The 12,116-nt window shown below is 45.6% G+C and overlaps 1 protein-coding gene across 1 annotated transcript; it reads left to right on the top strand.

The window, feature by feature from the left end:
• The first annotated feature begins 1,630 nt into the window (after positions 1–1,630).
• On the top strand, positions 1,631–10,454 carry PYM1 (PYM homolog 1, exon junction complex associated factor). The gene is made up of 3 exons (XM_060252008.1): positions 1,631–1,770; positions 5,489–5,582; positions 9,442–10,454. Exons 1-3 carry the CDS (start codon positions 1,653–1,655, stop codon positions 9,953–9,955), a joined length of 726 nt encoding a protein of 241 aa, XP_060107991.1. The 5' UTR covers positions 1,631–1,652; the 3' UTR covers positions 9,956–10,454.
• Positions 10,455–12,116: the final 1,662 nt, after the last annotated feature.

A 12,116-nucleotide genomic window follows, 5' to 3' on the forward strand; every position in this document is an offset into this window, starting at 1 on the left:
TTTTACGTGTAGGCCACAGAAAGCTTTGCAACTAGAAATCTCCTCATTGTGTGACTGTCAGATTGATGAATTAAAATAAATTAGTCACTGTGTTCAAGTTTCCTACTGTGAAACTAGTAATCTAAATGACTACTACTTTTCGTTTTGGATCATGTACAGCCCAATTCTACACATACTTGCCTGGAGGTGAGCCCTACAAACCCAATGTTTAACTGAGCTTCCTCCCAGGTAAATGGTGCATATGACTGCAATCTTGTTTTTTAATATCATACCATGGCAACTTTCCACAAATCCTATTCCTTACCTGCAAGTGCTGCTGTCAATATGCATCTTGGTGACTCCTCTTGCTTGCAGTTACCCAGTAGTCAGCATATGCATAGGGCAGTCTGATGTCAAGTACAGATGAAAACCGGGTATAGTAGCCTCCTTTGGATCACAACACTGGACTCCATCACTTCTGGGTTCCTTCTAATTGTATGATACTCTCTAGTAGCCAACACTATTATTTGATTTATATATCCTTCCACTTTCCATCATGGAACTTATGCAACATCTCTCCCAAACTTTTAATCCTGGCTTTAAGTCAGCAGTTTTACAGCAAATATTTTTGTTTCAATAGACATTCAAAGTTGATCTATAAAACATGGATTCTGCACAATAATTTATACACAGCTTCCCGTCTGAGGAACATATCAGAATAGCCTAACTACATTTAACTTTATTTGACATTATCACTTGGAACTAAATGAGCAAGCAAGCCTGCATAGACAGCTCATTCATCCACATGGAGATAATTACTTAACAACACTGGAATTGTAAATCCACACTGAGGCTTTTCTTGTGGTATGACTGACAAGCTTTTCATAACCAGTATGTGGCCTTGCTTTGGTGTCTTGTGAAAACACAGCTGCCAGAAGCTGCAAGTAAGGATGCTGGAAGTTTTTTAAATTGGCTTTCAAAATGTTTTGTTACTGCGGTTAGTTTTAATATAGGTTTTTAACACCATCCAGCTTCTACATCTCAGGGATCAGAATGAATAAATCATAAAAAGCCATCAGAGTAGTTAGAGGCAGAAGTTCAGCCCCAGTAAAAAATAAGCCATACAGCAGTGTTCAGCTGCCTACAGAATGATCGCTTTACTTACTGCTTGTCTCTACTCACACTTACAGTTCAGAAGGACTGGATTCCACGTTATGGACATGCCTAGGATTGCCACCTTAGACACCCTTCCCTACTGCCATACTTATACTTGCAGCCTATAACCCTGTGAGAGACATCCTTCATTTGGTCTCTAATGCACCGAGTTTGTGTGGGATTTGCTAAGTCAGAGGGAAGATTTAAGCAACATGGATGAGAAACACTTCTCCCTCTGAAGGAATAGAAGAGATATACCTTCCTCCTCCCTGGGGCACAGTCTATTTGCCCTACCTTGAAAGGGAATGGGCTGAACATTTCTTTCCCCTTCCCCTAATTCAGAGTGGCCACGGGAGGAAGGATAGGCTCCCCCCACCCCCTTAAAAAAGAAAAATATATAACTCTATGCTCTAGTGTGCTTCTGAGGCTGCTGGAGCCGTCCTCGGCTACACCAGCCCGCTGACATACGAAAGCCCAACACGCTTCTACTAAACAGCCGCTATCTATTTAACAGCAAAATGGCCGCGGGCACTGCTTTTCTCCGCCCACTTATGCCATATCCGGAGGTGGAGGCAACGCGGCCGGAAGCAGGTCCCGTTTCCAAGATGGCGACTCCCTATGTTACTGATGAAACCGGTGAGTGAGGGAGACGCGGCTGAGATGGGAGGAGGGCTCCCACCCTTCCATTCCCTCAACCCAGCCCCACTGAGGCTCCTCTGGCCGGCCTGTCACGGCGTCCCCTTCCGCCCGAGATTCCGCCTCTCCCCTTCTCCATCCCTGCGCACTCCAGCCCCGCCTTCCTCTGCCAGCCTCTCTTTGGCCACGCCCCCTTTCTCCGGCCCGTTGCGTTCTCTTCTGCTTCGCGCTCGGCACTAGCCACGCCCCCTTCCCGGCGCTCCCTGGTTAGCCCCGCCTCTTGCGGTAGGGGACCAACTTCTGGCCCCGCCTTCCGTACCTGTGGGCTAAGAGCTATTCTGGCCCACTAAGCAGTGCCTTTTTTGCTTGATCTGGAGATGGTCCTCGGACAGTCCTCTGCGCGTTTTGTTGCTTATCTGTGGAAATAACATTTTATATAAATAGATAGCCTGAAGCAAAAGGGTTGCTGGCTTCAGCTTGGGGAATTTTTGGAGATTGGGGGTAGGGCCTGAGAGCGGAGAGTTTGAGTGGGCAGGGAGCTTGGAGATATGAACAGTTTTCTACAGGGAAGCTGATTTCTGCCAGCTGAAGATCAGTTGTGAAAGCAGATCTCCAGGCCCCACCTGAAGGCTGGCAGTCCACTCTCTAAAGCAGCCTTTTCCTCTTGGGGAACTGATCTTTGTGGAGCAATAGTCCCTCTAAGTCACGGGTGTCAAACTTATTTGTTATGAGGGCCGGATCTGAAATAAATGAGACCTTTCCAGGCCTGGCCATGCGTGTACCTATTTAAGATTAGGTAGCAGAGATATAAACTATAAAGGACACAGACAAACACAAAGCTTTTAAAAATAAATAAAACATGCTTAAAATATTAGCATTCATTGGTCTTAAAGGTGCTTTCTTTGTATTTTTCCCATGGGTTTCAGGAGACTGGGCAAAGGAAGCTCTGGCTCTTTCCTTCTTGAGAGGACCAGGAGGGGAGGAGTCTCAGCTAACAGAAGGACAAGAAGCTTGGATCAGTAGCTCTGCTATGCAATTGAGAGAGCCCGGCAGCAATTCCTCCTCCCTTCCTCCCCAAGGGAGGAGCCTCAGCCAATGGAGTAAACAGAGGATTTGCTCTGTAGCTCCTGTGCAATTGAGCAAGCCTTGCAAAGCAAGCTATAATGCAGAAAGGAAGCAAGAGAGGGAGAAGGAAGCAGATGACAGCCAGTTGCTCAGGAGCCTGATGGGAGCCCTCCGGGGGCCTGCTCTAAGCTGTGGAGTCATGCGAGCAAAAATTATATTTTGTGAGCTGCTGGCATTAAACTTGTGAGCTACCACATACATTAATTCGCTCTGGGGCAATTTTTCCTGCGCTAGAACAAAAATGTGTGAGCTGGAGGCTAAAAAACCTTTAAGCTAGCTCAAACTAACTCAGTTTAAAGGGAACGTTGGTTTGGAGATCAGCTGTATTTGTAGAATTCCAGGCACAAGCTGGAGGTTGGTAACCCTAGGGACCGGGAGGTAGGGCTGTTCTAAGCTCATAGGCTGGACATATGAGCAAGTTTGCACACTTAGTTCAGTCAAATAATAGGACAGATTAGGCTGGACATATGAGCAAGTTTGCACACTTAGTTCAGTCAAATAATAGGACAGATTAGGGCCTGAGTAAGTTGTTTAAATGTTCCTTCATATATAGTACCTTAAAGTCAAACACAACTTTGTTCTAGCATGAGCTTTTGAGGACTATGTGGTAAGAGCATCTTCTTTACATGTTGAAAGACCTAGGACCAGTCCCCAGCATCTGTAGTTAAAATGGTACCATGTGATGTGATTGCATTCGGCTTTGTCAGATGCCCCTTCTGGAGTCTCAAACCTGATGTATAAATGTCTGCTTATAAAATTCTAAGATTCACATGTTTTTATTCTAACCTGAGGTTTTGTGAGCAACGCGTTGCATTGTTAGATACTTTCGATCTGTTCTCACTAGGTAGAAATTTACTGATGAAGTCATGATTACTAGCTCCATGCATCTAATAAAATAAGCCGTAGTCCACAAAACTCACATTAGAAAAATGTGTCTCTTAAGTAGCCGCAAGACACCCGTTTAGTTTTTTGCTGCAGCAGGTTTAACATAGCTATTCTCTCTGGGATTATTACTGTATGATGACTTCATCTCCCTGAATGCTCTGTATCTGACATGAAAGTCACAGGTCTTCAACAAGAGAACTTCAAAAGGAGACACCACCAGCATGATCTACTGGGACAGATTTTATGAATTGTATTGTGTTTTAAATTTTTGTATGTTTTAAGAATGTAACCTGCCCTGAGCCTGCTGTGCAAGGAGGGAGGGCTAGAAATTGAACAAAATAAATAATGATATTACTAAACAGGGATATCAGCTGAACTACCTCTTCACCCCATCCCACTTGAACAAGGACTTGAGATTTCTCACTCTATACTTTTTTGGCAAAACCTGGGACTCCCCACCAAATGCAGGTGTTAAATAACCTAGCATAACTAGTGAATGGGCTCTATATTGGTCTTCATTAAATTTAAATGTCACATAGTTGTATTTCACCCTATTTTTGCTTGGCATTTTGATCCTGCTGTTGGTTGGCTTTTCACATCCCTACTTAAAATGATTGTCTAGCAAGAATCTTCTCAGTGCATCAGAAGAGGGGTACTGTAGGGTGCCCCAAGGCACTTGGTTATTTTATCTCCCCTGTGGAGGTCTTCATTGACTGATTCCTGTTTTCTAAATACCACTGGTTAGTTTAAGGCCATGTCCGTCTGGTGCATTTTTCAAATATCAGGTGCAATTTTCCAGACCGTTTGGCATGAAGAGACTCAAGGTTCTTTAGGCTTTTGGATGCCCACTGTAAATGTTTTCTCTTCCCACACCCTCCCCCAGTTTAAGGTGACCAGCTGCAAAAGGGAATATTTCATTGTTGTGCCAAAGGCAGCATTTCAGCAGATGGAGCTTGTCATGCGAAGATAAGAAAGGTGGCACCTGCTGATACTTCCTGTTCTGCAGCTGCTAAAGATTCAGAAGCCTTTTTCATGTTGTGTACCAATGTCTTAACGGTGCAACGTATCATGATACCACTCAAGTGAAGGATGCAATCTGTTCTCTTTAAGTAAAATAGACACAGCTGTTTTCACATTATTACAAAAGGGATAAGACTGCTTGCCATGCTATTTGTGAGTCAGCTGTGTTTCATGGGTTACCAAATTCCTCCCTGGTACGCTTTTGCTAATACCATAATAATACTGAGGACAATAATACTGATCAATCTTATTTATTTATTTTACTGCCCACCTTTTTCATTGAAATGCAAGGTGGGTTACATTGTGTAAAATGATGCAGTCCAATAGAATGAGACAATGGAATCTAAAAACAATGGAATCCAATTGCAGGATGCAGTACACAGCAGTTAGGAGGACTTCTGTGAGCACACTGGAAAGTGCTATGTAAATAAATGTTGTTAAATACAGCAGAAAAGCCCCATGAGGGATCATCAGATGTGTGAAGCTACCTAGAATTTTCACTCTGGCTCTATTTAAGAATTTGATAACGCGTGATGTGCCCCTCAAAAACACATGGCTAAACTAGGCAATTTTTGCCTTGAAAATAGGCTCTAATGGGGAACACTGAAAAGACCATGTAATCATTTTTATATATAAATAAAAGCAGGGCAACATTCTTCTGTAAACTAAAATAGTTGTAATGTTTCAGGAAAATACATCGCTTCCACACAGCGTCCAGATGGTACTTGGAGGAAGCAAAGGAGGGTGAAAGAAGGCTATGTCCCCCAAGAAGAGGTGCCAGTGTAAGTCATATTGTCATCTTTGTCATCTGGCATTTGCTGGCTAACATAAGAACCTTTCTCCAAACCATGTATTGCCCTCACTTGGTGGAGGTAAATAGCACACAGTTTGGCATCTCTGGGGGTACAAAGAAATGGATAAATAAGGGAACATACAGATCCCCCATTTGGAAGCTGGATGCTGCCTATCTGTTCCATGCTGTGTCTTACATTCATCCCACCAACTTGATAGCAGTAACACTACCCTTTCATCCCTTCCTTCTTACTTTAGCTTCACAGCATGAGGAGAATAAGAGAGGGAGGGTAAGGCAGCAATGCTATTGAAATTCTTATGTTCTGGGGCATATGCATGTGACAAATCCTTTATCATTTGTGGTTGAATTCATCACTGAATTTCAAAAACCTGCTAGGAATGTCCCTTCCCCTCTGGCTGCCATGATGGGAGCTTCCCTGAAACCATGGGCATGTTTTATAAAGTATCACAATGCGGCTATGCATACACCTTTTACGTAGTCACACAGTTCCTGCAATTATTGTGACATAAATAGAACTCGTGAATTCCTCACTCAGTGGTTCTGATTTAAAAGAGCCTTCACAGGTTACCTGCAGAGTTTTAGCATACACTTGTATATGGCTATAGACCCTTTTTTCTTTAATTTGTAAAGAATCACAGGCTAGTGCAGTGTGCATAGGAAGTAACTGGGTTTGTGTCTTTCAAACATCACTTCTCCATGCCACATGACAGACGTCTGAAGCTGACAGACCTGAAGGAAACTTTCCACTGGGCATTCCCAAGCCCCTGGGCCTGTCTAAAATTATTCTTTGGAGCCCAGCCTTTGACATTTGGAAAATCCAATAGCTTTAGACATAAAAGTGTTGACAATTCCTTCTGATTCAATTACAACTCCACACCAGCAGTTTATAACTAATGAAAAACCATTAACTGTGGTAGCTAAATGAAACATCAGTGTTCTGCAGCGGTGTGCCTTTGGGCATGAGTTGCTGGGTTGTATGGCTTTTTCCATAGCTGTGAGAGCTGATAGATTTTTAGTCCACTATTCTATTTTAGGCACAGAGTGCTGTGCAGTTCCATAAAATGCTAGGCCAAAGTGCTGCTCTTGAAACCCATTTCCCATAACTAGAATGCACCCTAGAATAAGATGCCTCAATGTGAAAGCTAGCTTGGTAAATCAACATAAGATGCTTCCAGAAATATCCACACATTTCCTTCTAATGGGCAGGCTAGCTGATGGAAGCCATGTTTCACCAAAAGTTTTTTCAAAGAACTGATTTCCAAATGCCACAAATGCTGAGCAGTCAGGTTAAAACAGGTAAAAGGAAGTACTTCTTTACCCAAAGGGTGATTAACACATGGAATTCACTGCCACAGGAGGTGGTGGCAGCCACATGCATAGATGGCTTCAAGAGGGGATTGGATAAACATATGGAGCAGAAGTCCATCAGTGGCTGTTAGCCACAGGGTATATTTGGAACTCTCTGTCTGGGGCAGTGATGCTCTGTATTCTTGGTGCTTGGGGAGGTCCCACTGGTGGACCTCCTGATGGCATTTGAGAGGGGTTTTGGCCACTGTGTGACAGAGTGTTGGACTGCATGGGCCATTGGCCTGATCCAACATGATATCTCTTATGTTCACAAGATGTTCTATCATCCTCTAATGCCAATCAGGATAAATATTTCAAATGACTGTTAAGTCTGTCTTGCTGACGGTGCTCTTCAGTTTGCAATATTTCTAGAAGCACTGGGTCACCAAATGCGCATCACATCACACGTGGAAGAGCTTGTTTGTGATTTATATTACAGTGGTCCAGGCTGAATTTAAGGACTTTTTCCGCCTCAAAGGATTCATGTTCTGTCATATGAACTATTTTGGGAATTGGCTCAACATTAATGATTTCCCCTTATGTATAACAATCTGGATTGTTTGTAATTAATTTTGAAAAACAGAAAAAAAGACGAACAACTAATGTATTCTAGTGTTTATTATGTTTGTAATTAATTTTGGAAAATAGAAAAAAAAGAAACAACTAATGTATTCTAGTGTTTATTATTGATCTTTTAGTCATTGGTTTGTAGTCATAAATAGTTCATTTTTGTGTGTGGATCTTTACACTGTGTATATTGCTGTTGGTTTGTGGCCTTACCACTTTCCCTGGCACTCTTTGGTACAGTATTACTTATGGGCTACTCTCACCAGCTTCTCTTCCCAGAGTTCAGTATGGCAGAAGGCAGCAAGGTGCCACGTTCATGGGAGCAACAGCTTGTCCGAGAGCTCAGTGTTATAAATACCGTATATACTCGAGTATAAGCTGAGTTTTTCTGCCCAAATTTTGGGCAGAAAAACCCCCTCCTCGGCTTATACTCGAGTCACTATCCGGCCTGCCCATAGACCTGCATATTTTATTGATTAATCAGCCGCCTGCCCGGCCAGAAGCATGGCTGGCGGGATCCCAGGCGGGGGGCCGTGGGTGGTTCTCCGCCGACTGAGCTTGAGGGGGACAATGGCTGGCAATCCATCTGTCCCTCTCTGCAGCTCCTTGGCTGGGGAGGCCTGCCTGCCAGTACGCTTGCTCCATTCCCCGAAGGCCTCCGGGTGAAGCAGCCACAGCACGCCGGCCTCGCCGGGAAACCGCTCCCCGGCTTCTTGTTTCCGCACCCCAAGAGTTCTGCCTGCCTCCCTCCCTCCCGGGGGCTCCCTTCCTTCCTCCCTCTTTCCCTCCTGCTTCCTTCCTTGCAAGTGGGCGGGGGACTCCTTTCCATGCGCCGTCTTGTAAACCCTGGGAAGCCCGAGAGGAGCAGAAAGGAAGCCGTCCTGCCTGCCCGCCCGCCTACAAAGCAGCTGCTGGTTTCCCGCGGCTTCCCCGGACACACGGATTGGGGCCTAGGCCTCCCCCAGCCTCGCCCACGCTGGCCCCGAGGCTTCTCACCCCATCCGCCGGCTCAGACCCCTTACCTCGAGTCCTGGTGCGGGCTCCGTCGGCTCGGGTGGGCGCTGGGGGGGACTGCCGCTCCCCTGTCCCTGGTTCTCCCCTGGATTTAATTGGTCCCGGGTTAGCTGAGGCGGGAATTTGGGGGCAGGGGCTGGACGATCAGTGCCTGGGGCCAACTTGGGGGGGGGCATGGGTCAGTGCCTGGGGCCAATGACAATGCTCTGGGGGGGAGCCAATGGCCCCCTTGGCCCCACCCTAGTGACGCCGCTGGGCGGGCGGCTGATCACTCTATTCAGTAATATAGGCGGCTGATTCAAGCTTAATCAGCTGCCCGCCCAGCTTTTTCACTACAGCCGCGGGGAGATGGTGACAACAAGCGCCGCCAATCACAGTGGATGTGATGCGCCCACAGTTATTGGCGGGCGTGAGGCGGCCAGTAGGGAGGGGGACTCGAGATGAGTGCATAGGCGGGAGCCGCGGGAGCACCAGCCACAAAGTAAAACAATTCACTGTATAGGGTATATGAAAGGTACCATAGGTTTACCAGTAACTGCTGTGTTTCCCACCCTCGGCTTATACTCGAGTCAATAAGTTTTCCCAGATTTTTGGGGTAAAATTAGAAGCCTCGGCTTATATTCGGGTTGGCTTATACTCGAGTATATACGGTAATCTGATCTGCAATGACTTGCCCGAGAAATACTTGTGAGGGTACCCATTGCAGCCAACTTGCTATAAAGCACAGATTCATTGCCTGCTGCTTATTTGCGGGGGTGGGGGAACCACAGCTGGAATATTTTTATGCTGCCCCTCACTCTCCTTTCTTTCAGAGGCACTGAACAAATTGCTCCTGCTCAGTGTCTTTTTCTCCCATGTTTCAACTATTGTGAGATATGATATCTTTTTGTTCCATGCAGGTATGAGAATAAATACGTGAAATTCTTCAAAAGTAAACCAGAGCTACCTCCGGGCCTGAATCCAGAGGTCAACACCCCAGTGGCCAAGCAAGCCGTTAAAGGACCAGAGGGCGGTGAGACGGGACTCTCCAAGACAGCAAAGAGGAACCTCAAACGCAAGGAGAAGAGGAAGCAACAGCAGGAGAAAGGAGAGCGAGATACAGATGACCTCATCCAGTCCTTGGAGAAAACCACCTTGTCGACAACGGCAGGCAGCAGTGGAGACAGCAAGCTGGCGGTGCAGGCTGGCAGTGTGAGGCCCCCAGCAAGCAGCAGTGATGCCTCATTTGTGGCTGCAACCTTGGAGAAGAACAAGAAAGTCAAAAACCTGAAAAAGAAACTACGGCAGGTGGAGGAGCTGCAGGCACGGATTGACTGTGGGGAGATCAAGCAGCCGACCAAAGAACAGTTGGACAAGCTGGCTCGGAGGAAAACTTTGGAAGAGGAACTCGAGGACCTGGAATTGGATTTGTAAGGGGTTGGAATGACGACTGGACATAGCGCGCATAGGAACAAACCGTCCCCAGGGGAACATGTTCTGAGAACTGTGCAGCACACAGACCAGAAGATGCTGTCTTCAGGCTCCTCCTTTGTACCTTTTGTTTTATTTTATGTTGGATGCTGTCTGAATTTTTAAAAGTAACTCTCCCATCTGTTGATGTGTTAGATACTCAAGGACTACTTTGCCACCCTCCTAAATCCCTTTCTCTTCCCCTTCCCTACATTGGGGTGAGTAGCTGGCTGGGAGCATCACAACATAAGGTGCCAGGGGCAGGGGGGGCGGGCTGGCTTTCAGAGGCACCACAGCGGGTGGAGGGTCCCATGTCTTCTCCCTGATCCTGTGTAAGTTTTTTGACACCTTCATATTCTCTGTAATAGCCACTCTTCTCTAACACCTACTCTTCTTCCTCCTCCTCCTCCTCCTCCTCATTTTTAAAAAGGATGCAATAATAAAAAAAAAATTGCAGTAGTGATTTCTTGAGTCTGGGTTTTATTTTTCTTGCCTTTCAAACTATACTTCCTCTTGGGATCAAACAAGAAAACCTCTTTAACTTCTCCATTCTTTTGAGGCTTATCTAAGCATGTCCACTTGGGGGAAACACGAATCGGCTGTGCCCTTCAAACAAGTTACCAGTTTGAATAGTTACATACTTTGCCTTTTGGGCTTTAACTAGCTTCGGCCTCTTGAATTGGTTGTTTTAGCAGTCAATTGTAGAAGATTCCAAGAAAGGAGCCCCCAGAGGGGTTTTTCCCTTTACAAAATCACATGGGGGAGGTAGACCCAATTCCAGACTGGTACTAGGAAGTGTGAGTTAAGCTCCCCCTCTTTCTGCATCTGAAACAGCCCTGAGATGCTAAGAAAGCACATTCTGTGTTTCTTGCCACAAGAGAGGCCATGTTACAGAAAAAAGGTGTGGGGGAGGCTTAAAGCTCCTCTTGAGTCACACTCTTCATTAAAATCCACCCCACCCCATGGTTTTAGAGGGAAAACAACCTTCTAGGGGCTCAGTTTCTGGAACTTCCAGTATCACATCTAGATCTGCTTTTAGTGCTGTCTCTTTCATACACCCTGGCTGATGAGCAGATGTGGTTCTTCTCAAAAGGCAGACACCACTCGGTTACATTACAGCCATGTTATGTGTAAATAGGAGAAGTTCTTTCTCTCTTTGTTGTACAAGCATACTGGCACTAAAATAATCATGGCATTGTCCTAGTGTTTCTAAGCTAATCATGTGCTTTATTTGCCCGAACAAGGACAAAACGGACATGGAAGAAGTCAAAGGAAGAATAATTGGAATGTAGGACATTAGAATTCTGGTTTTCCTTTAGTACCCTTTAAAATTAGGACAAATCACAAAATAGCGAGCAAGTTTTCAAGTTCTCCTTAACTCTTAATCAGGCTAGACGTTCAGTACAAACTACTCCCCCAAAAGTGGGAAAGAAAATTGTTTTTCGGAACATGATGGAAAGGTCACTTGTCTGCAGTTTGTCATTTCCTAAAATAACTTCTCCCTCTCCTTGGCTTTTGTTGTTGGTATACTGAGCACCCAGTTTGCTGAAGAGCTTTGGAGAAGTCAACACTTGCTTCTTGTTTGGTGATATTTTTGTTACTCTTAATGAAAAGCTTTGATCTTTATTGCTGCATTTGAAGTTTTCCTGCAGACCGGCATTATAACGGCAGTCTGTTTTTCCTTGTCCAGCAGGTGGCACTAGAAGGTCTCATTAACGGGGCCAAAAAATCCTGCTTGAAGCTCAGTGTTCTGTTGTTGGCATGCACAGTGGCTACTTTGGCCCTTTCTGGTCCCATTTCTAGTCAGAGGGTGTGAAAATAGCAGAGCAGCCTGTAAAGGGGGGAGAGACCAGCGTTCGTTCGTGGATAGACTCGCAGCTGCCCTTTTTAGGTCAGTGTGGCTGGCAGTGGATTTGGGGAGTGCAGCTGACCTAGTTCCCAGCCCAGGCTCCAATTTTTCCACACGGCGGCAGCATCACCACCCGTTCCTCCAGGGCAGGCAGTGCTCCATATTCTTTGGGATTATTACCAGCCGAGGTCACTGAGATCATGGCTGCAAATAAAAACGGTAATTGCAGCACTATGGAAAAAGTAGGTCTGTTGGTTTTGCTCCACTTGCAGGGGC

This window comes from Heteronotia binoei, chromosome 13, assembly GCF_032191835.1.
Source record: "Heteronotia binoei isolate CCM8104 ecotype False Entrance Well chromosome 13, APGP_CSIRO_Hbin_v1, whole genome shotgun sequence".
Classification (NCBI taxonomy): Eukaryota; Metazoa; Chordata; class Lepidosauria; order Squamata; family Gekkonidae; genus Heteronotia; species Heteronotia binoei.